Genomic DNA, 27,947 nt, shown 5'->3' with positions numbered 1-27,947 from the left:
TTGGCTATTTGGTCTCAGGCTGGTGGTACTACTGTTAGTACAATGAACAACTTGGTTATTAAGAAGAGCATCAGTCCACTTCCTTAGAAAATCTAAATTTTTTATTATACATACTGTATTACACTGAAAATACGTACCCAAAGACAGAATATTTTGAATTTACATCTGTACAAAAAAAACCAAAAACCAATAGAAAACATAAGGGCTATGCTATAGATGTGACATTTTACAAAATGACAGTTTTTGTTAAAGGCACCAGATTCCCAGAGGACTCTGGCTTAACATTTTTTAGTCTTTTTTTCCAGTCAGATCTTACTATGAATATGTGATTCACTCTTAAACCATGTGATGTCAAAGTCTCAAGATTCTTTTATCTAGACAAGTGGTCTGCACTTTGACACAACTTAGTGAGAGAAGTGACCAATTCCACATGGAGATGTCAAGCAACTACCAAAGGCTCCTCTCCACTGTATCCAGGATCCTATGGTATTGAACTGAAAGATTAAATGGCAAAGCCAGCACTGAAAATCAGATTAACCCACAAAATACCAGCCCAATACTAGAGTGTTAACTGTACTAAGCCTAGACTGGATTGTATGGAGGTAACTACAAAGCATTAGAGTAGCAAAAGAATGAACAGAAAGATGGAATCTGTGATCTCAGCATCCTTCTTGGGCTCCCTTTCTTCATTACACTCATTTCACTCTTTCTGGTCTTCATGGCACACGTGAAAGAACATGGAGCCTTCCGAAATCTAGCACTTCACTATAGGACAAGCTGTTGAAGAACCTTGGGTAAGATGAATGTGTTCTTTCTCCCCTAAAAACAAAGTCTGGACAGGACAGGACATGGAAAACACAAGCCACTTTCCACTGCTTCTTTCTCCAGTATTTCATACTCAAATCAAAGAACCTAGTTCATATCATGCCTAGGCTTGCACAGACAGGAGCTTCTCTACAAGCAAGGGCAAGAGAGACTGGGACATCCCCTTGATGAGTTGCAGTTCAAGCCCAAAGTTCTTAAATTTGGGCTTGCTATTTCCTAAAACTTCATGCTTGGATAAAGGCATGAGGAAAGCACAAAAGCAAAGCTTTAAGAAAACTCTGAATTACTTCTCTGGTCAACTCAGTACATCTGCAAGTCATTCTAGAGTAAAGAAATGCTTTTGTTTAACCTTACAGCACACACTGAGCCTCACTGAATAGCTTCACATCCAAGTGACTGAGTATTCAAGACAAAAAAACGTCAAGTTCCAAGGTCAGATTTTGTACTGTATGTAACAATTCCAATATATTGGAATTTCAATTTGAAGTTTCCCTTTCTGATTTGTCTGGCATTATTCTTACTTTGAGAACATGGATTTGATGATTTCATTCACTGAACCGAAGGACTGCATGTAGTTTAATTTCTCATTGTATCATTTTAACGATTTTGCAGAAACTTCCCCTTTAGGCATTTAAATACTTTATAGATTCACAGATCATGTTGAAGTAATCCTCTTGTATTGAGGGTCATAAAGTGACTTAAAAAGATTAATTTTGCAGTGTTGCCGCAGTCTCATCCTAATGAGTTAACAAAATTAAAAATATACTATAGTTCTACTTAAAATTTCAATTTATTGCCTATGACTGACTTTAGACAAACAGGCCTGGAGACCAACTGCACTATGCAGCAATTACAAACAGCAGCATGGTTAAGCTTCCTACATACTACTGCACTCAAGTGACTCCACTGCATTCTAGAAGGGCTTCTTGAAGAGCAGAGGGACAGCTATCTCCTCCCAAAGCACAGCTCTGAAATGCACACTTCTGTGGCCCCAGAAAGTTTATTCAGGGACCACCATTAATCTCAAGGAAGTCAAAAGAGCCACCACACAGCAGCTCCTGACCACGACTGAACTGCACAGGTCTTGCATCAACAGTTCACAATACATGACAGTACATGCCCCTCAAGCCAGCCAATTTTCTAAATGCTCATTTTTAACAACTGTATCTGATACTTGCAGCTCATCTAGCAAGCAGGAACAGTTAAGACAGAAGTATCATACACGTGTACCAAAAACTGGTCATCACAAGGAAACTTTAAAATCTGAATGCAGACAACAAAAGGAATGTCACTTTTCTTTAAACCTTTCTCCTAAAAGATGAATACTTTCATGTCCTATCATTAGCCCTCACTGTGTAACACTCTAAAACCAAATAAATTATAACCATAACACATTCTACTAAACTCCTAAAAACTAAAACTCACTACTCACCCTCACTTGTCAAGCTGTTTTCTAGTTGTTTAAAAAGAAAAGTTGGAATCAAAATTGCAGTCTACATTGTTTCTGAAATGGGTAATTCTGGGGAGGACAGCCCTGATGTGACAGTTATATGTGAGCAATTTTCATACTAAAACATGCACAATATTCTGTAATAGCAGCAGTTACCATCAAATACCCTGCCTGTTACAGGAGCTAGAACATTCTGTGTATTTGCTTAAATAAAGTTAAGAACTCTACACTTTTGGTCACATCTTAAAACACTGCAGAATACAGGGCATTTTTTAAAATATTATTTATACTTGCCCTGTCCTCTTGGGTAATTTGATTGAAAAACAAAGATTAAAATGCAATAAAAAATTCCCCAATAAAAAAAGATTCTAATCAAACATCTAAATGTCTTTATAAGTATACAATTGTACTATGGGATTTGGTCTGCTTTTTTTTTTTTTTTTTTTTTTCAGAAAAAAGGAACAACAACAACAACAAAAAAGCCTCATTTAGCCCTAAAAGTTCCACTTCAACATGAATCTTTAAGTCAGCCCAAGGTACCTCCTCAACACATCACCACTCTGTTCCTCATCTTTGTATTTCTTCTTTCTAAGCAGCATTCTCAACCAAGCACAGCTCCACACACAAGTACTGGCAGAACCCAGACACTGAATTCAAGACTCCTTCAAATGATGAAGCTAAGTTTCCCAAGAAGGACTCTCCTGACTTATGCACATAAATCCTCTCAGAAAACGCCAGCTTTGCTTGTAGCATTAAAGCCAGATTACACCACTGGTATGAACACAGTTATAAAGATAAAAATGTGCTTCTTCTAGCAGGGGACAAGTACAAGGCACATTTATATGCCAATATAATTGTGGTCACATTAGTATTTATACTGATAAAGCTACACTCTATCAGTATAAATAAGAACCACAGCTACAGTCATTAAAAACTTTTTGGGTCTGGGTTTGGCAATCAAGCAGCTTTTGACTGCTCAACCAAACATACATTAATAGTTCCTCAAGACAACAAAACTACTTCTACTCAGATGTGTCTCAACCATTTCTAGGGCCATTTTTAAATTAAGCTCCAACTGGTTTTGAGATGTAGTTGTTTCCTTTCCTCCAGGTAAGTTATGCTGTGCAAAGGGCTTGTTATGCAAGAGCCATAGATCAACTTCTACACCAAGACTCCTATGGCAAGAAATTATCACTTCCAGGCAGCAACAAGACACAGTTACTTTTATAATTTGGATGGATTTTTTTTTCAGAATGTTATGATACTCAGTTTCTGTCTATCTCAAATAATGCCAAATAAAGACTAACTCATGCTGGGCATGTACATTGACAACATAGAGAGTTAACAAGATGTAGGATATGGGGTAATAATTAGTGAAGTGGTTAAGGCTTATGCTCCCCAGAAGGCCCCATGGGAAAGGCACAGCTGCAGGCTGGACAGGTAGAAGCTGGCTGAGGAGTGAGATGCAGTCAGGAGTGAGGAGAGAGTCATTGAGTGACAGCTGGAAACGAGAGTGTGACTGGCTGGAGGAATGTGCGGACAGCACACAGCAGGAAGCTGATTGAATGATAGGACAAGTGAGCAGCAGCACAGCAGCTGAGCCAGCCAATGGGTGCCTTCTTTCTGTTAAGTTCTGATAGGTCTCAGTTTGGTTTCAGTTATGTCAGGTTGAGATTAAAGGTTTAAAAGGATGCAATTTCTACAATAAAGTGATTTTCTTTGAATGCGTAAGGGGGTCTGTGTCGCTTTGTTCCCCACTGCTGGCTGGCCCAAACAGGGAACTATAAAGGTGGTGCAGGGTGTGCGGTCCACTCTGGTAGCAGCTCCCACTAGGTCAAGGAACTGGCCAGGCAGGATCCGGAAAGAGTTTGGGAAGGAACTTGGGAATTTAAAGTGTGCACACCTCACTGGGAGGGTGAGAAGACCAGTGGGAGAAAGTATGGGAGGTGGAATATCAGGGGAACAAAGCAGGAGCTTGAACCAGGCCAGGCAGCTATCAGCAATCTATTAATATGGCTGATGTGAAACTAAGCACCCTGCTGGACTGGGTGTGTAATCAAGTTAAAGATTTTCCCTTTAGTGGGCCCCTTTGATCAGAAACCTCGCAAGCAACAGGGCAGAGACGTTGATATCACCAGGCATGGCGATGCTGAAGCTTGTGAGCACCTCGCAACATGGGGGACAATCATGGCAGCTATTAAAGCAAGTCACGCAAATGTCAGCCGTTACATGGCTTCGGAAGTTAATTCCCCTGAACCCTCAGCACCACCAGAACCCATACACGACCCCAAGATGGACCCAAACCCCACAGAATTCCCTTACCCTGAAACTAACCCAAGCCCCATGGAACTGCCTTACCCCGATAAAAATCCCTGCGTGGTTGGCCCCTTTGGCGCAGAATTCCCACATCGCGAGCAGGCAGCAGACTCACTTCCTGCCCAGGATGGCGATGCAGTAGTCCAGCATTGGCAAAAATGCTGGGAGGCCACCACAAAGGAGGGCGATTTGGCAGTCCTTTCAGCCTGCCCAGTAATACAGGCACCGAACCAACGTCCAGCATACCGAGGGCTAGACTATAAAGAACTGAGAGCCCTAGTAAAAGAAAGCGGCATATCCTCCCATTGCGCCCTAAGCTACCTCGAGTCTATCAGTACCACGTACGTCCTCACACTCCATGGCTGGAAAAGTACAAGGAAAATGATTCTAACTGTGATGCAGTTTGCAGTCTGGCTCACCAATTGCAGAGAGCTGTGTACAACCCAGGCGGAAACGTTGCAGGACAGAAATGCACCAGTCACCATTGCGCAGCTGACCGAAGAGGGTCCCTTTGCAGTCCCTGCAGTGCAGGCAGGCTACCCGCGTGATGTATGCAATAACATCACTCACCTAGCCCTGCAGCGACTCCTGGGGATGGGTATCAATTCTAGTATGTCTTTTGCTAAGATTTTACAGGATCCAGTGGAGTCATTTATGCAGTTCCTGGACAGACTGCATGCCACACTCTCCTGGCAAGTTGACAGTGATGAGGCCAGAGTTACTCTGTTGCTGCAACTTACATTTAAAAATTCTAACAAAGATTGTAGAAAAGCACTGCTCGCTGTTCATAACCCATATACTTGTGATATAGCAGATATGGTTAGAGAATGCCAAAACGTGGGAACTACTGCTCGTAATACTAACACTCTGGCAGTGGCTTGAGCCACGTGCTTCCAGGTTTTGGACACACGTGTGGGGGGTCCTGGCTGGGTGGGGGTTGGGGTGGGCCTGGTGGCCACATTGACAGTGCTCAGCTCGCTGCAGGTGGTCTGTGGCCAGCCATGGGCATATCAGGGACTGCCAGCCCATCAAGTACAGAAACATCACGCACAAAGCATGGCCTGGTGACAATAGTACAGCCGGCCCAGAACGCTTGTCTCGTACATCCACCCAGAAGCGGCCGTCAGGGCACGGGGCGCTAGCGGCAGAAGCAGCCAAGGGGCATGGGCTGCACTCTTCTGGGCACAGCACGTGGCTCCCGTGGCATGGGCACTGCCATGCCGCAGATGTCACTGAGTGGCCTGGGCAAAGTGGCGCGGATATCTCTACTGCAGCTGGATAAGCCCATGGGGCTGTGCAGCGGCACAGCCACGCAGCCCTTACACCAAGCCCCAGCGTTGGTGCTGCTAGCCACTAGGACCTTGTACCTCTGCCTTGCCTCCTCAGAGGAGCAAGCCTGCCTGGAGGTTGTAGGTTTGGCTGAGACAAAGAGAGATTTCCTTTGATAGTTTTGAATTGGTTTGTTTGTGACAAAAAGGTAAACGGTACTTTCAAAGGAGTTGTATATATATGTACATAGTTATAGTTATTTACAAGTTATTTATGACAAAGCTGGCTGTTCTGTGAGTTATCACTGAAGATTTCTTTTAATTATATGACAGGGATGCCTTCCCAGCCTAGGTCTTAGCTCTGGCCAAGCTATGGCCTTGACTGGCAAGGAAAAGTACGCTATCAAACCCAGGTGTTTCTGTAAAAAAAAAAAGACTCACTGATTTAGTTTTGCAAAACCTAGACCACATTCCTTTGAGGTAAACATGGAAGCCTCATCCGGAAGAGGCCTTCCAAGTCCTCATTGTGAAAAGAAGGCTAACCTGGCAGACCCTGGGTGATAGCAAAGCATATAGGCAGTTTTAAGTTTCACCTTGTTAATTGCATTAAAATTGAATTATGTTCCTGTTAAGTGTTACTGCTCACACCAGAGAAGCCTATGCTACATTTTTTGAAAAGTTGTCATAATTATTGTCACTGTTACTAATGTCTTAGGAATTGTTTAGGTTTTTCCTAGTAGGCTTTCCTTGCTTAATAAAAAAGAGGGGGGACATGTAGGATAAGGGGTAATAATTAGTGAAGTGGTTAAGGCTTATGCTCCCCAGAAGGCCCCATGGGAAAGGCACAGCTGCAGGCTGGACAGGTGGAAGCTGGCTGAGGAGTGAGATGCAGTCAGGAGTGAGGAGAGAGTCATTGAGTGACAGCTGGAAGTGAGAGTGTGACTGGCTGGGGGAATGTGCGGACAGCACACAGTAGGAAGCTGATTGAATGATAGGACAAGTGAGCAGCAGCACAGCAGCTGAGCCAGCCAATGGGTGCCTTCTTTCTGTTAAGTTCTGATAGGTCTCAGTCTGGTTTCAGTTATGTCAGGTTGAGATCAAAGGTTTAAAAGGATGCAATTTCTACAATAAAGCGATCTTTGGATGCATAAGGGGGTCCATGTTGCTTTGTTCCCACTGCTAAAATAAAGCTGCTCAATTTCATCCTATGACCCAAGCATAAATAAGCTAAACATACAGTGGGTACCTTTAGACACTGACATCTACCATCTGCAATAGTTATACTGCAGCTGAAATACAAAATTATCAATTACCGACCTGTGGTGCTTCAAACATCCATTCTTATAACAGAACTCATGTTGCCAAAGAAAATGTTTTTATAATAAAGATCTGTGCCCTCAGTTAACAGTAAACCATGAGTGACTGTGCAGTAGTCTTCTCTTCTGGTACTTAGCAGTGAACTGCTCCCATCTGTAACCTTTCAGCTGTGATCTCCTTTTTCAGCATCCTGAACTTCCAAGACATCATCCTGAATAAAAACACACCAACAATGTCCCCCCACCCCCCTCAAAGATCATCTTTCCCTCTCCCAAGATTAATAAAAAAAAATATTTGAGTTTGACACCATCAACCACTTCTGTGTTCACTGAGTTGAGTTTGGTTGAAGAGCACAGCTTCTACTCTGAAGGGCAGTAAGAAATGTACACATGAATGCCATTTTGTACAGTTGACATACTCTATGAGCTGGTTGACTCTAAACTTGATTTGGTCCAGTCTGCTGCTGCTGCATCTCTTAGGAAACATTAGTTATAGGTTTGTACTTCTTGAATCTGGTCCATTCACCAGTAGCATAGTTCATTTCAAAGACTGTGTCAACCAACATAGTGGTGCTGCCCGTGCCATCTGCCTTTGGTAAATCTTCTGTATGTTCACTAAGTTTAATTTGGATGATGTCACCTTGCTCTTGGCAAGGATTCTCTGCAGAAACAAGAAGAGAAACACGTTACACATTTCAACATATATTAGTATAAACAGTATATTAGACAAAATTAATTAAATTATATATTAGTATATTAGAAAAAAAAATTAAAAACCCCCACAAAACACAAACAACTCTCAAACCCAGAGCTGAGCAAACCACAGACAAAGATTTTCCTCCCTCCATACTCCTGAGACCGAGTTTTAAAAATAACAAAACCAGACCCCAAAAGACAAAGCTCAAGGCTAACATAATTGGAAGAACAATAAAAGAGGGAGTAAAGCCTGCCAGTGTAATTTCTCTCTACCTCAAAAGTCAGAAGAGAAGATTATATTTAAATAGAGTTGGTAAACCTGAACTACCAGAGTTACATTACTTGGGAGACATTTTGTAGTTAAATGCCTCAAGAATTTTTAGCTGTTAAAGAAGCCCAAAAAGCTTCACTGAAACCATGTGTCCCAGACTCAGGTCCATGCCAGTAGAAATTTTAAATGTTACTTGGAATGATGCTCAAGAATAGCAGTTGGCAGTTATTTATCAAACCTTCAGAAGGTGCTGACATTATTACTGAAGGAATTCATATTAATATTTACTTTACTATATATGTATACGTGAATCTATATCACACAGACTTCCAAAATATTATTTTACCTTGCATTAGAAAAAGCTGTCTGTGTAGATATTAAAGTACAGCCTCCCAGTGCAATTTGAAGTAGCATCGAGTACTGAAAACACTGTCACTGTCATGCAAGATGCACCAAAATACCTTAAAGCTCAGAGATCACCACAGTAACTCTGCTCTGGTCATTCTCACTAGTGTATTGCATTACTCCAAATGCATGAACCACACTTAGGCTAGAGGACTCTGGTGGTAAGATCCCCCAAATACCGAATTAGAAACCAGAGTTAGTACAGATGATGGAGTTCACTTAAGGACTCTTAAGCCCCTTCTCATCCAATAATCTTCTAGGTAAAACAGCTTTGGTCTATCAAGGCCAGTACATAACAGGATCCAGCTATGAGACAGCTTATCTCCCTGTGATTCACAGCACCAGTTGTCATCTAAAGTCTCTGAGATAACAGTTGCCAGTTTCTAAAGCAAGGAATTAGCAAGAGGTTCTGTACTACCCAACTGGTACATCAACTGGCCACAAAAGAATTTACATTCCTTGGCCCTCTAGGCAGAGCAGTAGCACCCAACCACTTTATTCACAGCTTACCAGCTGCCATATTTCTCTTCAACCCTAAGCCATGATTCTACAGTGAGTTCAGTTATATTGTGGTCAGCAGCTTTTCTCACAGACCAGTTGACTTGGTGGAAATGGACCCTAAAGACCCATTTCCAGGTAGTTAGAACTATAATTCATAAAAGTATGTGGAGTTCAATGTAAAGCAAAGAGTCCAACACATACAGACAAAGCTAAAGCAATGCACACTCATATGCACATTTAGAAATGCTGGGCTATATTTCAGATTTGTGTATTCAGAAGCAAGCTAAATTAGTATCAATACATGCCTCTGGATCCTGCCATGAATCCAAGTATAAGAGCCTTTTCTGGCCTTGTAACTTTGTTTGCAGTCTTGAACATTTCCTGTGCAGCATACATTTGCTCCCTCTGTAACAGACAAAATAAATGTCAATTCAGTTGAGAAAAACTGCCAACAGGGACCACATTAATACCCACAGATGAGCATAAAAGAATAAGGCGAAAGTTTGTAGGACCTACAAAAAGTTAACAAAAAAGGCATTCTAACCTCAAGGCTTCCCCTCTGCAATATTTATACCTAACATGCACAGCAGTGACAACTGAACTCAGGACATTGAAAAAAACACCCCACCTTCAAATTGTTACAGAAACATGTGAGAGGCTTAATGTCTGTGTTACCCATTTTGTGTCCTTTATGACATTAGAGAAAAAAGAAAATAATCCAATGCTTTCTCTACAAATCCAACAAACCCAGGCTTCCCATAATTTCAGAGGATTTCTTTTCCTTTAATAAATACAATAGGGGTACTGAAAAGAAGAAGTCATCCAGCTTGCTAAAGTTCAGATCTTGCAAGCCAGGCTTACACATGTGCTTAGCAAAGTCTTCTGATCAGTTGCATCTTGAATTGAACTCCAAGCATGCACAAAGCACCAGGAGTAGGAAGTTTCAAAATATATCCCCACTCCCAGGCTTTGAAAAATGTGTAATGGGGGAATGAGGAGGATGAGAAATAAAATCTTTCACCTTAAAATAATCTATTGATGTATTTTCTCCTACTACAGCCATGTCAGGATAATTTAAACCAATTTATATTGGTTTAAAGGAAAAGAATTTATATTATGTGCAGTTGGCTGGGCAATTGCTGCTGGAAATACACCTTTCTCCCAAAATTCTTTATAATGAGCAACACATTATTTTACATAACAAACAGCATTAATTAATGACATCTTACTGCAACATTAACACTGCACAACTAAAAACGTTGTGAATAACATTAAGACAGCAATGCTAAACCACAAAGTATTTTTGTAATCTTTTGTTATAAAAAAGCAGCCTCAACCACTCCATAATCCAAAGGCTAAGAAATGCCAACATATAAACGAGATCCAATCCACATCAAAACCATCCGTCAGAAAAAATCTGTTTTTACTTACTGTGAGAGAGAGGCTTTTCTTCGGTGGTGGCTGTTGTTGAGTTTGGGGGGCCACTTGTGGTGCCTGTGCCGCAGGGGAGATGGCAGGAGGTGTGGTGGGTGTAAGGGGTGAGGTAGGTGTAGCTGCAGGGGGATTAGCGTTACTGTTGTACATGGGTGTTCTTTGTTTGAACTGTGCAGGGAGAGTTGTAGTAGCATTTGGAGCTGCAGGCTCTTCTGTCTGCCTGTTGGTCTGCAAGGCCTCTCGTGCAGAACCAGCTGCAAAAACCAGTCAGGACAGTTAAAACATTATTATCCACAAATAGGGATTAGCATCACCAGTGGCCTTTAAAGAAAACTAAATTCTCTGATGATCCCATTTTAGCACCATGATTCAATATGCCATCTAATAGCCATATGAAAAAGCTAAGAGCTAATGCTCTTTCCACTCAATTATCTTTAGAAATAATCAGACAACAGAATAACTAGCTGTTTCATATAGATACACTATATTTAGCATCAAATTTGATGTTTAATCAATATCCAATTTATAAACTGAAAAGTAAGTATTGCAGTTTCAGTTTAATATAGCTATAACAACTGTACTCTGATCCTACAGAATAGTTCTGCACTACTACATAGAGCAAGTAAAAAAATATTTCATCAGTCTTTACCTAATGTAGCAGCAGCTTTCAAAGGAAGTATCATTAAGATACTGAAAATACAAGTATACTTTAGCAGATGTCAGAATTAAACGCAGTCTTCACAAATCACTCATTATTTAAACACTAACTGCTAGAAGTTAAAACCCCACAAGGCTTAACTGTTCTTTCTCAAAGCTGATCCATTCACCTGCAATAAGGAAGTCATACTATTCCAAACCTGGCTGCAGTTGGAGGCAACTCATGAAATCACAGCAGCTTGACCACACAAGTTACCATCTGTCCAGTGGTAATTACCCAGTGGACACTCTATCCATGTTCTTTTGCAGCTCTTGGACAAAGGCACAGCTGCTCAAGCACCCTTCACAAACCTCATGAGCTTTAATCTGATCTGTTTACACTGTGTTCACAGAAGACTACAGGCAGAGATGGATCAGAGCTACACTGATGCCCCTTAGAGCAGATTTTAAGAAATGAGATATCTGTGGTTCTCCACCTTGGCACAGACACGGCAATGGGTTTAGCAATACTGGTATTTTTCAGTAGATGTGGAACAATTGAGAGGATAAACATTTGCAGTATGAGTTATTCCTTATTCCTTTACAAGTTTCATTACTGGCTTTGTCTCTTGTCAGAATAACTGACTTTCATGAAGTAATGAAAGTCTTAATTATGCAACCTCAGATTATATGAGGCCAATTCTGTGGATCTTCTCTCTGCTTCTTATATCAAGCAAACAGTTTTATGTTCCTGGTCCCTAAGAAAAGCTAAATACTCCATACTCCTAAAGGAAAAAGTACAGAATAGAGAATTTTAAACTAGACTTTTCCTGCTGGTGAACACTGTGCCAACACTCTGGAAAATAGTAGTATAGCTGCTGACACGGCTGTGTTCTTGGCTGCATTCCTTCCAGAGATGCCAATTTTCTGCCAGAGAAAGATGTGCACAGACCTTCAGAGAGATTCTGAACTGTTTTGAGGCCACATGAAATGACTGGGTCTTGCATCTATGCAGTTTTCTATAGTGCCCATAATGCCACAGTTCACAAGTAAAAATAATGTATTAAACTGAAATGTTGGTTCTGTTATTGGACAGATCTGGTAATGAATCCCAGTCATGCACATCTGTCAGCACAAAATGATACATTTCTTTAAAGACTTCACACACAACAGGGAAGGAAAAATAAAATCACGCTGGTTAAAATAAAACTGTAGGAAAAAAGAACTTGTACAAACTATTTTTTACTATTGGCAATTTTCTAGAATTGAAAATAACAGCACTTTTCAAAATATGCAGTAGATCACCTATTATCTTTGTTAAACAAAGGTAGAAGAAAAATGGCTGGCTTAATCCCAAACTGTGTGAAAGGTAATATGCACTTGCCTCTAGAAATAAAACTGACTTCTGAAAGCAACTGTTTTGTATGTACTAGCATGTGTGCGCATGGAATATACTTCAGACTTATATTGATTACTCTTTGGGGATTACAAAAGCTGGATTTTCTATTACTGTATAAAAAAAAAATCAGGAAATGGTTTCACTTACTTGACTTACCTAGCAGTCACTCTAAAAATTTAGAGCCAACAATTATTTTCTTTACTTAGGTTAAATGATATGTCTGGTTTCCCCAAACTCAAAGGCTGGAGTCTTGCAGTGGATTTTATATTGCTAAGGTGGAGTTTCACTCAAGTTGAGGTTTGTAAATAAAAGAGCAGCCAGGCAGTAAAGCTGTACAGAGTTGCAGTTATCAGGTCCCAAGAGCAAAGAAGTGTCTGTTACCTGGCTGTGTTTCAGAGCTTGGGATATAGGAGGAAGACGGCACCACACTGGGGGTAGCAGGTAAATAACTTGTAGAAGGTAGTGCAGGCTCATTGTTCAATGAGCCAAGTTTCTACAGAACAGAAAAGAAAGCATTAAAGCCACACTGCAAGTGTTCATGGGCTGTTTTTACATTTTAAATACAACTTCAGCTTTAGTTTTACTAAGATATTCCTTTTGGGAACTTAACTGCAGACTCCTCTGTTAGGAGTCCTACCTAACAACCTGTTCAACACTGACTTTCTAATTCAAACATTAGAAATTTGTGCAGATGTCACTCTATGAAGAATTGCACTCTAGGATTAAGTCATCTGCCAGAGGAAACATGCTCTTCACCACTAGCAAGCAGAATCATGTTCATCCATGGGCATCAGCCTACTAGGGTATCACCCAGGAGAACACAAAGGCCTCTGGGACATAGGTTAGCAGAAGGCAGCAGTAACAGCACAGGCAAAAATGTCATTCCCACTGAAACAGGCAGTCAACACCAACATGACTGATGCCATCTAGGCCTTGGCTTGTCACACATGCCCAACACAGTTTCTCACTCAAAAGCAAGGGCAGGACATTCTTGTAGAACCTACATCCTGACTGAGACAAAGCTGCACCGTAGTTTCTAATATGCTGTATCTGAAATAGGAAGAAAAAGGCCTACACATGACTGGTTCTTCCTCTCCCTGACTGAACGACTTCTAGCAACAGGTTTGCTCTTTCTTTGGTGAAAATATAATGGAATTTTGAAAAAATGATGAAAGAAATTTTACATAAAGAGACATGTTTCAACAAGTAAGTAAAATACCATTACAGTGTTTAAGTGGTTTAGAATAGCACATGTCAAGACTATTTTTCTTTTTTTTTTTCTTTTTTTTTTTTTTTGACTGGCTGGTTTTTGTTTGATTGATTTTGCTTGGTTTTACCTGTGTAGATACAAGGCCAGCAGCATAATCCGGGGTAGCATTTTCTACTACTGTTTCTTCTTTGGCTTGCTTTTCCACAACTTCCGTATCTATTGCATAAAAACACAAGCGAGTCCAAACATTTTGTCAGAAATATTGAATATAATTTTTAAACAAAGACATAAAAATGTATTTCTCAAAGTATGCTAAAACATGCTTGAAGAGGTATATGCTGAAATAGATACAGTAATCTCTAAATATAGTTTTATAATGAACCAAATAATGAACTGAACAACAATGTACAGGATACAGTAACTGAGTAATCTGAAACTAGAAAGCATGAAAGCCCAAGCAACATTTTAATTGCAATTATGGTTTTGTTCTGAGGTGGTATTCTTTTTTTGTGACAAACACAAAAAATTGTTTTAGGACAAATATGCTGCATAGTGTATCTTGATATGGTTAAGTAGGGCACTACCCTATAAATTTTTTCAATATTACTTTCACCTAATTTACATGGCCATACAGTCAGTAGAAATGAACAGATGAAAATAACTCAGAAAAATTCCAGTACTGAAGCTAGTCACACACCTATGGGCTGCCCAAAGCACAACTGATTACCTCAATCCTTTCACATGATTGAGTTAGTTATATTACCTAGGCCAAGGCAATATGAGTAGGAGCACTGAAACAAGTGAAAATGCTCCTTGAAAACCTATTTGGGTTGGTTGGTACCACATCCCCTAATTTTTTAAAGTTTAGCTCAGGCTAAGCTTTAGCAAATTAAGAACAAGATGGTACTACAAATTTTGATCCTATTTGCAGGTGTACTGACAGACTTTGTAAGTAGAATGTTGTACCAACCTAATGTCTTTCTTCTTCTCTTTGCTTCACGGCCAGCACCTACCATATCCAGCTCAGAGATATCTAGAAGCTAAAAAGAAAGACCACAGAGAACTTAATAATCTTTGCTAAATGCATGTAGTTTATCTCTAAATATCATCCTCAGGTTTTTTTCCTTTAATTTATTGATTCAAAGCAGCAAGAGAAATTCACTTTAGGTGAGAGAAGAGACCTGAGCAGAAAAACACGGAGTGTACCTACCTTAACTCCTCTTTCTTTGCGCAAAGGTGTTCTTGAAGGAGGAATAGGAGTTCTGTTTCCTGAAGGACTAAAAACACTGGGAGCTGAAGTACTCCTGAAGGGAGCTTGTTTTGGTATTCCTTTGAGTGGTGCTTAGGGAAGAGCAAAGAGAGCAACAACTGAAGTACGTGTTTAACTGGTTGTGAAAAATGCCTTAATGAGTTTTTCAGCTCTTCCCCTTCTTATTGCACACACTATTTACCCTTTAAATTAAAATGTTTATAATAAACATTAATATTCTAATGTGGAATTGGCTATAATACTACATGCACCTCAAAGGTCAGATGAGGTTTTACTTTTCAAAAAAGGAGTAAGGGCCAATCTCTGACCAATGCTTGCAACCCTATTCTACATGAAGTAATCAAACAGGTGCACTGCTAACAAAGTCTGCTTTTCCTATACACACAGATGCTTTCCTTACTTGTAAAAAATAAACTCTGAACTTGTAAAACAATATAGGACATAGATCTTTTGAATCCAATTATTGCCAAAGTTGCTCTTTGGTTTTCACAATCAAATTACTTGATAAAACTGTATTTAACCAAAAATCTTAGCCAAGCTTCTGCAGGGCTAAGGGCTCATGACGTACTGCAAAGGCAAGTTACTGCCTCACACAGGGGTATGAAAATCTAGAGCTGCTGTTTGCACAAGAAGGAGGACCAGTCTGGGTCTATGGTGCAAACAGAACACCTGCTGTCTCAATACTCAGCAGCATGAGCTACACCTGTAAGCATCTGTGTCTTCCCAACTCTATGATGCTGCCCTTCTACCTCACATTTAATGCTACCACTAAACACAGCAATCTTTTAACTGTTAAAAGATATGGGATACATATACAGATCTATCAGGTCTTTGAGCTTCCTGATAATCTCAGCTTGCCCTGTAAGTTGAAGATAAACAGAGAACTTCAGTTTGAGCTTAGAGACTCAAATGTTACTCCCTCTAAATGTTGTACTGAAAATGTTTTCACCATAGGACAATGTTCTGACCCATGTGAGTACCTTTCAGTGGAGCAAACCTCAGTGGACCCCCAACTCCTGTTTCTAAAGTAAAGGCCAACTGGCTCTAAAGGCCAGGTCTAAGAACTGGCTTTAGTAATTCAACAGCAACACAGAATGCCAAGAACTAACAGTTGTTTTCTATAATGGAAAAATTTTAGTTCAAATTATAACTAGACCTTTTGCATTTCCTGCATGAACACAAGGCCAAACTTCAGCCCTCAAAGCCACATCTTAAATAGCATCGACACAAAGTACTTCATAGCTTCCAGCCACAACACCAAGAAATCACTCAAAGGTTCACACCTCAGCATCACTGGTGGCCAGGAATGTTATACCTGTGCAGTGACTTAAGAGTATGTAACTAATTTTAAACCCTCTTCTCACACCTTATTTGAAAAATTCAAGCAGTTCAGGAACTTCAGCAAACAGCTGAAATGCATTAATACAAAGCTGAAGGATCATTCTACAGGTTTGCCATGTAGAATTCACTGCTCAGCCTTGGCTGCAGAGAACACACTGTCCCCTCTTCTTCCTCCAGACAGAATTATACAAATACAAGATAGTTTCAATCTACTTCACACCATTTCAAAAGAGCACAGCAGACTACTGTGATCCACTCTGCTCTCTTTTGGAGCAACATGGCTTAGTCAGGAGTTATTCCTGGAGTGATGCAAATTAAATTCCTATCAAAGTCTATAGGCATGATTTAACTGCATATACTTTAGAAGCATGGCAGATATACTTGCCATTTGAAAAACCCCACACAGTGTTGTTCTTTCTGACAAGACATGTCAGAAATATTTAAGTATCAGGAGAGAGGGAGGCAGAAAGGGAGAAATCCTTTGCTTCAAAAAAAAAAATATTTAAGCTTTCATAAAAAACAGATGGTAATTTTATTCTTCATCAAGGCTACTTTATCTGGTTTTCTTTCTGAGAACTGATGAAAGTGAGCCATACTTGTTGTATCTATCTTCTTGACCAGTCCCCTGCCTTTGGCATGGAAAGGCACTCCTGCAGTCTTCTTGAGCTGTTGTGCAGTTTCTGTTGCTAAAAGGAAAAATGGCTTTAGTTATTACAGAACTAGTGCTGAAAATATACAACACATTGCTTCTTACATAAAATGTTATTAACTAATACATAAAGAGATAGGAATACCAGCAAAGAAAGAATTATATTTTCATTAAAACCGAGGTCATTTATGTGAACTGAGCACAGTTTTTGGAGAAAATGCAAAGTCAATATGACTATGCAATGGACAAGTTGGCCTAAGCTAAAAGAAATTACCAGAATAGGCAATTTACTCAGTAGAAATTTAAATAATTTTTAAAAGTTATATGACACATGAAAAGTTCCAAGTTTTGTATTTAACCAGACCAACTCAAGTTACATGCAAGAAAGCAGCAAGCTGCTGCAACAGAACAGCAGCTGCAGTAAACTATTTTAAGATCACTTATTTCAACCAGCTCCCAATACATACATGTACACATATGCTGCCTTTTGTTAAGAGAAAACCCTCTTGGTTTTTATACCCTATACAGCCATCCTGAGTGAAAGAAAGCATTAATTAGCAACCCTTGCTCTCTGCTCCAAAAGCACATGACAAAATAAAACTGTCCTCATTTTACTTTTGCTTCAGGAGCTTTACCCAAAGCTGTGCTCAGAAGTCTTCCCAACTGACTCTTACATATACCCAGGAGAGGACCTATCTGTGCTTTATGAAGCTACAGCTCTTTGTATGCCTTGAAATCTGAACAGCATTTAAATCAATATTAGCATTTCAATGCAACCCTGGCTGGAATGACCTGCACCTGCTCTTCCACACATCAGTCCATCCTCATCCAGGAAAGCTCTTGTAATAGAAAATTTTAATGTGGATCACAATTCTGGTGGATGAGACTGAATATACCGAATTTGTCCTTTCACCATTTAATTTGTACACAATCTTAATACTACTTACACTTCTGCAAGAGTTCAGCTCTGAGAGTGGCACTTTTAGGTTTCCTTTTCAGCTGGAAATGTTTCACTGGGGGAGTAAGTGGCCCAGCTAGTGTTGTCAAGGCATTTTTGTTTAAGTATTGGCATTCCAACGGCAACATAGCTGAAGTTTCACATTCACTTACTGCATAAAGAGTTAACACAGCACACAGGGGTATTAGCACCTCTTTGGCAGCTAATGACAAAACATTTTACAACTAGACTGTACAGGTGGTTTTAAATTTTAGATTACTTGTATAAACACCAGGAGTACTTTAGTTCCAATTATTACACAATATAAAACCAGTTATTAGTATGTTTGGTTTTCCCATTAGCTTCATAAAAGCTTCCATTTTAATTATACCTAGTCAAATTATAGGTATCTTAAGTATGCTGCTATTGTAAAAAACAGATAAAAATTTTGAATTCTCAGATTCCTTAAAAATTACACATGAAAACCAAACTACTGAATAAAAATCCAAATCACAAGTGTGTATAGACAAATAATAATTTGTTTATAGAAAGAAAACAAAGTGTTTCCACCTCCGAGTCATTTAATTATCGTTCTGTTGCAATCTCCAGCCCCGAGATTGTGTCTGTCCATGGATGCCCGAGGGCTTTTTCTAGACAATGTGCTAAAATAAACCCACTGGAGTAGAAGTAGTTTTGCATCACTATTTACTGCTTGAAGCAGCAACTGTGCAAGTGCCTGACCCTGTATTTTCAGCTGCTGGGCAATCTGTAGCTACTTGGCCAGCAGCAGCACAATTCTTCCCGAGATCAGCCACCCTCCAGCACCTAGCACCTGCTGTCCAGACACTTCCAGCAGAGGCAGACCCTGCCCAGGACAGTGGTGGTGCTTCCACACAAGACAGAGACTTGCTGTCATCTTGGATACCACAAATGGGAGACAGAGCAACATAGAAAAAGCCTTTACTGACTAAGCTGCAGCACAGCCTGGGATACTAATGAGTCCACACAAACTTTTGTGCTGCCCTCACACTCCAGGCAATAACTGACATTAAATTCTGATTATATGTGAAAAGATAATTTAAGAAGCTACCATTCCTCAAATGCCACAGTTCCCAGTCCAGTAACATTCCAGGTCATGAACTGTGGTAGTTCAGAGACAAGACAGTGCTTGTTCTTGTATCTCTACTTTAAGACAGCAAGGCTGCCTGTGAAATGACAGGTTATTCCTAAAAAAAGGCACCACATTCCTGCAATTTTCACCAACAGAAAATGCTTACCTTTCTCTCTAAGCTCTCCTAAAATATCTTGAACATTGGGATTCTGTTCTTCAAGATCAAGGTTAAGGGAGCCAGTATCTGGAAAGGATTTTAAAATATCAGCTACCATTAAGACCCAGGGGTCTGAATCCAAGGTAGCGAGCTGGATAATTTCAGTCAGTGCCCCTTTCATCTAACAAAAAAAGAAAAAGAAAATCAACCAATTGGAAACAGTTTTAAACAGGTTATAGTTGGATTTATTTTAAAAAGATACAAACATGCACAATGTTTTACTACTGGGGGAGGGAAGAGGGAAACTGTTTCCACACAGTTATACATTAACTCTAGAACCAAGCAAAGAATGAACCAAGGTAATTTTTTTATACTGCTTTCAGCCAATCTAACCCAAGTTTGTTTTGAGCTTTTGGCATCTCAAAGCTTTGTTTAGCACTGGGCATTTTTAAAAGCAGCAGCCAAATTTTACATTACTGTCTCCTTCTGTTTTACTCCCTGTGGACCCACACCTTCCCATCCGTGATGGGAATATGCAAATACAAGTTATTTAGAACAGGCACCTAAATGAAGATGCGCCCCTTGTCAGCCTACAGCACAATTACACAGAGATGATGCCCATCTGCATCATAATTGTCTTCAAAATATTACTTAAGCTGAAGCCAAAATAACCTAATCAATACTGTATCATTTCACAAAGTATTGTGTATTACAGAAGTAAACATAGCCCTCTTAACATGGCACAAGCAACAAGATTTTCCATCTACCCAAAGTTTCTGTAGTCAGAAAAAAATTATTTTTCTATTTTGAAAAATGCAAAAAAATAAATGAAGCAAATTTTAAGTTTCATTGTAACTTTTTTTTAATTACTGCATTTTTCTAATTACTGACCAACATATCTGTTGGCACCACGATATGAAAATCAAGGTGACTACAGTCAGGGGTTTACTTCATTCACAAGTAAGTATAAACCCCCCAAGACTGAACTTTCTTTTTTTCTAAGTAAATTTTCATGTAAGCATGACCACATTAGCTTCAGCAAACTGAGATGTTTGAGATATTCAGTGTGTCTAACAAGCCACAAAACACAACAGTAAAATCACATAAAGTAGTTTACCATATTCTATCTGCATTGTATGAACACTGAAGAATGTACAAGCAAGTATAAGGAAATACATTCATTTTGATTTTTCACCACCCATTGTGGTACATATAGCTTAGTTACAGTCGTCATGTTTCTGAACACAGGAAGACAAGCAAGAGACTCATCTTCACCTTCATGCTGTTTCTTTCCCTTTATTTAAAGCACTCTTATATGAAAAGGTTTAATAAAATAAACTTACTCTACGCATACAACTCTAAATAAAAGAAATATAAGTTAAAATTCTGCTCTGCATTTCTCTCCCATCCACTTTTAAAGCTCAGAGGCAAACAAACATTGACATTTCTCAAGTCCTTTCATCTGCACAATGTTATTGCCCTCTCACTTTGGAAGGGTTTACAAGTCCACTCCAGAGCCCGTTTGTCCTTTACCCCCTGCATGTTTTAGGGCTCACACATAATATGCTTGTGAAACAAACTGCATTAGTCCAAAATGAGCACCTCTGTAGCTTTAAGCTTGACCAGCTCCTTAGAGTGCCTGACTGCAGTCACACAAACACCAGACCACACAGGGGAGCAGGAATAGGACACTACAAGGGCCAGTTCCCACCTTAGCAGTGCCACTGATTTGCTTTGGATTAAACTAAGCACATAACCAGGAGCACACACTGTGTAATTAATGTCCTGTCAAATTTAACCAATGCTTATCCAGTGGACAGAATCAATTTCTGAGGTTCTAGTCTTTGCTGGTTCTCCATTGCTCATTTATTCCTCAGTAAACATAACCCCACCAGAACCTCCACACACTCGTCCACCTCTCTATTCTAACCCTAAACTCCCTAACAAAAGTCACTTAGGCAGCGGAAGAGGATGACTGTGAATACTATCAAAGCAAAGTCTTTTGTTCTTTTATCTGTCCTAAAGGAATCTTTACTGAGGTACTGATTTACAAAAAACACCTAATTTACAAAAAACATCCCAGAAGAGCTGATGAATTCATAGCTTTTACAAGCTTTTCTGTTGACACCACTAATGCAGGTAAGTGTACAGAATGTCATTTCCTTCATCAAAGCAAAGTCAGGCAATAGCTAGAGGAAAAATGTCTCTTGCATCCTCACAATTTACCCTTCATATCTACTTTACAAAACTCCTATTTGTACCAAAAATAGAGCTACAGCGCTACATGCCTATACTATGAAAGTTCTTGTAGAACTCTGGTCTGGGCACATTGCATCCCCTCTGTTCTTAGGGTTAAAGTTCAGGCAGCCTATTTATGCCAAAACCCACTGCTTAACAAGGTTTTGGTTCCTTCAAGAAAGGAGCCCAGAAACAATTTGTTTGCCTGGCATGGGGCAAATAACATTATCACAAGGCCTCATGACAGAAAGAACATGGTGAAATAACAGTCACTATCACACACAGGGAAGCAAAGCACACTAACAAGTACTGTGAGCTAACCAGAGACCTTGCCTGAATATGGCTTTGCATTTAACAAGCCAGGATTCGAGTTTTGACTCAGGTTTGTCTTCAAATGGCAATTTAAATACATGTTCCCACTTCACTGTTCAACTGGCAGCTGAAAAGAAACATTTCATTTATGCTTTGAGAATGCATGAAATGCAACTCATCAGGGAATCCTACATGCAGTTTTCCTGTTACTTTACAGGGCACAGCCATAATCCCTAATTCTTAATTGTCTATTTTTTCAACACTGGGTCATTAAGGCTCTCATCAGCTCCAACCAGCATCTTGTTAAGCATGAATGTCAAGATCTGATGTAACATGTTCCAGTGTCTTTCTCATCTAAAACTTAAGGATCTTAAGTATTTTTATCAGCTTGCTAGCACACAAGGAAAAGCATAGGCCATGACTAGAAACATGGAGCAAGTAGGGATCAGGCAGGATGGGAAGTGTCTGGGAACACAGGCAGATTAATAATGGCTGTGCAGGAAGGACAAACAGGACTGTGGGAAGGTATTTAAAAGGAAGTATTACAAGTAACACACAATGTGACAGCTCCAAGATGACTACTTGCAAATATTTCACATTTATTTGTTTTGTATTCTGCCTAAACTAATGTGTATGACAATACTTTTAGGCAACTGTATCAACAGTTGGCTAATAAACCAAATGAAGCTTTAATCTGTCTGAGGCTATAGAAAAGATGGTATTTAATTCATAGCTCATTATAGAGCATTTTCATGAAACTAAAAGCACTGGATTGAAAACACAATATTAATATTTACACAATACAAACCCAGGATAGGTTTGTATCACCACACTGTTCTATGTGGTTTGCATTTAAATCATGAAAAAGAGCTGAAGTGGCCAAGGGAACTATTGAATTAAAATATACCATTTTACATCACAGAAAAATTATGAACTCTAAGTGCAGGCCAGAAAAGTGCACAGCAGCCTGTGTGCTCTCAACATAGAGGGAAATGCAAGTGTCATGTCCCCTCTTACTCATTTGCACAGCACAAAGAAAGAGTTTTAGTTTCTACTGTAATAAACAGGCAGGTCCCTGCTAGGATAGGAATCCTCCTCTCAAGACAATTCAGAGAGCACAGAAGCACAGTCCTTGTTCCAGACTTGATTGTAACATCACAGTCTAACCCTGAGCAAATAAATTAAACACTGGCATAAAAAGAAAGCTTGCACGTGCCATTGTGAATCAGGTTAACAAGAATATGAAAAATAAACAGAAATAACAGTTCTGCCAAATTCACAACTGAAACTCTGGTCAGCACTACACTGAGCTTTAGGCACCATTTCAAATAAGTGCAATTACCTAGAAAAATATTAGTAGATGAAAAGCCATAAGATTCAAGAGTTTGCAAGTCCTTCCCAGAGAATTACAGTGGGAAAGGAATTTTTGATAACTGCCTACAAGACACAATTTAAAATGAAAATGAAAGCCAATTATTCTTATTAGTCAGCAGGAACAAACATGCAGTAATGAGGTTCACAGCATGATAAAAAATTAGTTTTATTACCTGTCCCACAAGAGTATTATGAGGATTAAGTCACTTATATCTATGTAGTATTTGGAGTGTTGAATGAAAACATTATGAAAATTGAAAGATACTACATATGAGCATAAAACCACTTAAGTGAAGGACTGAGCTTTCAAGAGGGGTCACTGAAGATTCACTTGTCTAGACTGAAGCTTTCATAGAGATTTAGAAAGGACCAGGAGAAATTAAATCCCTTCTAAACCAAATACCACCAGTTTCCTTGATTCCCACATTGCTTTTTACTCAAGTGTCTGCTCCCAAATGGTTTCCATGTTATTCTAAGCTTTCATGAAAATGCTACTATACAGAAAACAGAAAAAAAATATTTTGAAGAGAAAATAACTCAGTTGAATCTGTTATCTAGAGAGGGGAATATATGTAACATATCCTGTAGCTGCTATTGAGATTCCCAAAGCTTTACAAAGCTGATTCAATACGTTTTCCAATGCAATTAAGCTTCCAAATGCCAGCTTGATGCTTCTCGCACATGATCGATACAGACTGGCACATGGCATGGCAAAGACATACGACTTTCCAAAGACAATAATTAAGCACTCTCATAGTTCAGTTTAATCATTTTCAGACATGGGGGTGATTTCCAAGTAAGAAATTCACTTCCAGGCAGCTACAGCTACCCTGTCCTGGCAGGAAGGCACTGCTTCCAGCACTCCCCAACACACAAGCAAAGGCTGCTGCAGAGATGTGCACAGCACAGCCATTCTGGACACAGACATATTGATCTATTTTCTGGATATTGTGTGCAAGGTACTCTATGCCAATTAAAACACTAAGTTAGGTGACAAATCTGCACAAATAAAACTATCTTAGCAAACTAACCACAAATGATGAGCATCAGTCAACAGTCCTTTCTGTCAGCAGTTTGGTTACATCAGCTATTTTTACCATCTATAGAAGGAAGCCTGTAATGATAATAATAGGCCTACTGGCAATGTTAAGGGTTTCTGCCTCAGGAGTTTTTCCATTTTAACCTTTATTTAAGGCCCTTCTCCCAGTTCAAGGCAAAAAAATCTCATGTTCCTGAAACAATTAAAGATGCTAAGGGTAGATCTCAATCAAGCATCAACATTTTACAATAAAAGACTAAGCTTATGATTGAATTAATGAACTCTACCGAACTGAAAAATCCTACAGTATTTTGTTACAGCAGGAACAAGAGCTTTACATTTGGAACACAGCTGATCACTTTAAGTACACAGTAAAAGGCACACGGACTGGCTTTTCTCTACATAGACTAACACAAGCACAGATCCAGGAAAGCTGCAGGCAGCTCTTCCTCAGGTTTGGTTTAAAACGTTCACCCAGTGAACACTCTTGAAGCATTTCAAATTATTGCAGTTCGTTTGAATGCTGCTCCCTCAAAGAGTTGCCATGAGTGCTATTTATGAAGGTCCTTAAGCTCTTTGAAGCTCTTTTCAATCTAAAAACACCACTGATTTTTCTAAACTATACTAATTTCTTCCAGGCTACTTGGATGTTCACACTAAGGTCACAAGAATTTTGCAAACTCACAAGTTCACACGAGCTCCCATCCCCCTTTCTGGCCTTGATTATTTTGTTTGTCCAGAACACGACCTCATTTATCACACACAAGGATGACAGCTTGTTCACTGCACAGGCACGAAACACGAATATCATACTTTAAAAATTAGCATAAACATGCTGAACTAGAATTTTTTTTTAAAGTGACACCAGTGTAACACAGTGAAGAATCATACAGAGGCATGTGGCAAGACAAACACTGACGTACACCAAATTATTTCTTGAAGGTGATGCCTACCCATTTTCAGCCTAGAAATGCACAAAAACTGAGCACATATCAATCCAAGTTACATACCACACCCTGCCTGGTACATGTATATTAAGCTTAAGAAGCAGCTGTATCTTAGCCAAGAAAGAGACTGGTGAAAGCACAGCTGAGGATACTCTACAGGAAGGTGAAAACCAACTCCACACCACTTCCACGATTGTTACCAGGAAATACTACTTTACATGATGGAAGTAGGAGAGGAATTCCTCCAATCTGGCTGAAGAAACCTAAGATTTCCAGACATTCTCCAGCTATTGCCCCAAACATCTGTAGCTGCCTACCGGTAAGAATAAGCCAGGTGCAGATGAGGTATGGTCCAGGACCAAGTGAAAAAGCCTGCAGAGCCAGCTCAGACTCGAGCCAGCCAGTTTATTAACTGGGGTAGGACAACAGAGGAAAGCACCAGCTGTTCCCAGAAAGGTAAAGGGAGGGAAATAAAAAGCATGGCAATTTTCCCCAATCAAGACCTGACTACAGGAGGGTGGGGAAAAGCACTGCTCAGTGCAGACCCCAGATCTTCCACTCCTAAAGTTTCAGCACTTGCTGCTGTCCTCCCTGAAGCCGAGATTCTCGACCTGTGACACCTACACAGCTGCCAGTACTAAGGAAGGAGTGGAGGAAGCTGAACACACACACGACTGCTCCTAATCGATCCTGCCTCTCTCCTAGCCGTCGCACAACCACTGCCTCAGAAAAGCCCTCTTCCCTTAAAAGCACCCAAAACACACACAGTGAGTCCCTGTGGGTCGCACAGTGGGTTTCATGTCCAAACTGCTTTCAAAAGGCCAGTGCCAACCAGGGAATCCCCGAAGAGCAGGAAGAGGAGGAGCAGCAGCAAAGCTCCCACTCCAACTCCCTTATCGCGGGGAATCTCGGCGCTTTTCCTCACACCGAGCACCGAGTCGGGAGACCTTCTTCACTTATTCCTGCCCGTCCAACGAAGGCTGCGAGGGAGAGGCGGGGAAGGCTGTGGGGACCAGCCCTAGCACACGTCCCTGCCCTGAGGGGCTGCGGCCGCTCGGCTTCGCCCCGCGGGCAGCCCGGGGTCCCCCCTCCCCGCAGCCCCCGTGTGGAAAAAAAAAGGGCGGGCGGGGGAGGTCGTGCTGACACTGCCCCCCTTTCTCCCCTCACGCCATCTCCGACCTCTCCCCCTCACACACACGCGCGCCCCGCTTCGCTGCGACTCCCACCCGGCTCTTACCTCATCCACCGCCCGGCGGGGCAGGTGCAGCATCCCCAGGAGCAGCTTGAGCTTGACGGCCGAGGAAAGGCCGTGGAAACAGAGACGGATGTTGTCGATGACTGAGGCCGTGAGCAGCGAGGCGATGCTCGGCGGCGCCCACAGCTCGTCCGTGGAGCCCAGTTTGTTGTGCAGCCACAGGCCGGTGTCGCTCTCCCGCATCGACGCCATCTTGGGAGCGGGGCGAAAAAAGAGGGGATTCTCGACGGGCATTTTATGAAGGCACCTAAAGGGAGGAAGGGAGGGGGTGAGGACCCCTGCGGGTCGCCGTCTTTTTCGTAAGCCAAAATGGCGGCGCCCAATGAGGTTGCGCTTGGGAAGGCGGAGGCTATGCCGTAACCTAAAATGGCGGCGCCCAGGAGGCGAAATGCAATAAGGCGCTTCTCATCTCTCGGCCAAATGCAAAATGGCGCCCACCACAGCTTTTCCGTACTGCAAGATGGCGCCGCTTCACTGTAGAGAAGCTCCTCTGTCAGCCCCAACTCACTGCCCCTCACAGTCCGCCCGGACTCCTCCTGGGCAGAAATGGGCGGAGAACGGCGAGCGGGCCGCCGAGCCGCGGCGGGGCTGGAGGCAGGGCTTCCTGCCCGAGGGGGGTTGGCCCCCGCGCCTCCCGGCGCAAGCACCACGTCTGCTTCCCTCACAGCCCCCACGCCCCGTCGGGCGGCCCCCCGCTCCCTCCGCGCCTCTCCTGCCCCGTCCGCGGCCGGCCCGTGTTCCCACCCAGCACCGCTCCCTGGCGCTAATGCCCGCTTAAAATGCATTCAGCCAGGCCCGCGGCTTCTTCGAGCGCTGCCAGCCCTGCCCGCCCAGAGCAGCTCGGGCGAGGCGGAGAAGCCCGGCCGAGGTTCTGCCTCTGACGGGGAGGAGGGGCCGGCTATCGCCTCCATGATTTCCCCCGGAGATTGGCGTGCGGGGTGCTGCAGCCATGGTGGAGGTTCCCTCGGGGGCCATAGCACAGGGGGTAGGCGCGCAGAAACCCGCAGCGCATACATTCGTATTCCCTAGCGATTCGGCTCGTTGTTTTTTTAAATATGAAAAATAAATCAATTTCCTAAATCCCGGAAGATTCAGGGGGCTTTCAAGTGCAGCATAAACGGTTCATTTTAGCGCGTCTCTGGTTGAAACTAAAGAGTGCGGAGCAGATTCTGCTCATCTCTTTCTCCTACGGTTTTGAATGAAAGCGTTTTCTTTACAACATTCTGCCTTTAAAAAACGTTGTTTGCAACCTGATTTCTCTGGGAGAGCAGAGCAATTGTTGCCGAGGTGCTCTGTATTTCCTCAATGTAGAGTCACAGAATCCTTCAGGCTGGAAAAGATCTCGAAGATCACCGAATCCAAACACCACCCCAGCACTGTCTCGGCCACCGCTAAACCAAATGCCACATCTCCAGTCTTTTCAACACTTCCAGGAATGGTGATTCCGCCGCTTCCCTGGGCAGCCTATTCCAATGCTTAACTACCCTTTCAGTGGAAATGGTTTTCTTACTATTAAATTCAAATATGGCATCATGGAGTATTTTTTTTTTTTGGTTCATGTTACTGATATCCAAAATGCTGAGTGTCTGC

The 27,947-nt window shown here is 41.3% G+C and overlaps 1 protein-coding gene across 1 annotated transcript; it reads right to left on the bottom strand.

Moving 5' to 3' along the window:
• Positions 1 to 83: 83 nt before the first annotated feature.
• On the bottom strand, positions 84 to 26,790 carry NELFA (negative elongation factor complex member A). The gene is made up of 12 exons (XM_053940294.1): positions 26,719 to 26,790; positions 26,340 to 26,604; positions 19,202 to 19,373; positions 17,935 to 18,096; positions 16,935 to 17,024; positions 14,938 to 15,068; positions 14,698 to 14,767; positions 13,855 to 13,943; positions 12,899 to 13,010; positions 10,480 to 10,736; positions 9,354 to 9,453; positions 84 to 7,836 (listed from the first exon to the last, which is right to left on the bottom strand). Exons 2-12 carry the CDS (start codon positions 26,589 to 26,591, stop codon positions 7,652 to 7,654), a joined length of 1,620 nt encoding a protein of 539 aa, XP_053796269.1. The 5' UTR covers positions 26,592 to 26,604; positions 26,719 to 26,790; the 3' UTR covers positions 84 to 7,651.
• Between the last annotated feature and the right edge of the window lie 1,157 nt (positions 26,791 to 27,947).

Source organism: Vidua chalybeata, chromosome 4 (genome assembly GCF_026979565.1).
Source record: "Vidua chalybeata isolate OUT-0048 chromosome 4, bVidCha1 merged haplotype, whole genome shotgun sequence".
NCBI classification, from domain to species: domain Eukaryota; kingdom Metazoa; phylum Chordata; class Aves; order Passeriformes; family Viduidae; genus Vidua; species Vidua chalybeata.
The sequence above is the reverse complement of the archived record's forward strand: the minus strand, read 5'-3'. Positions and strand labels throughout refer to the sequence as shown.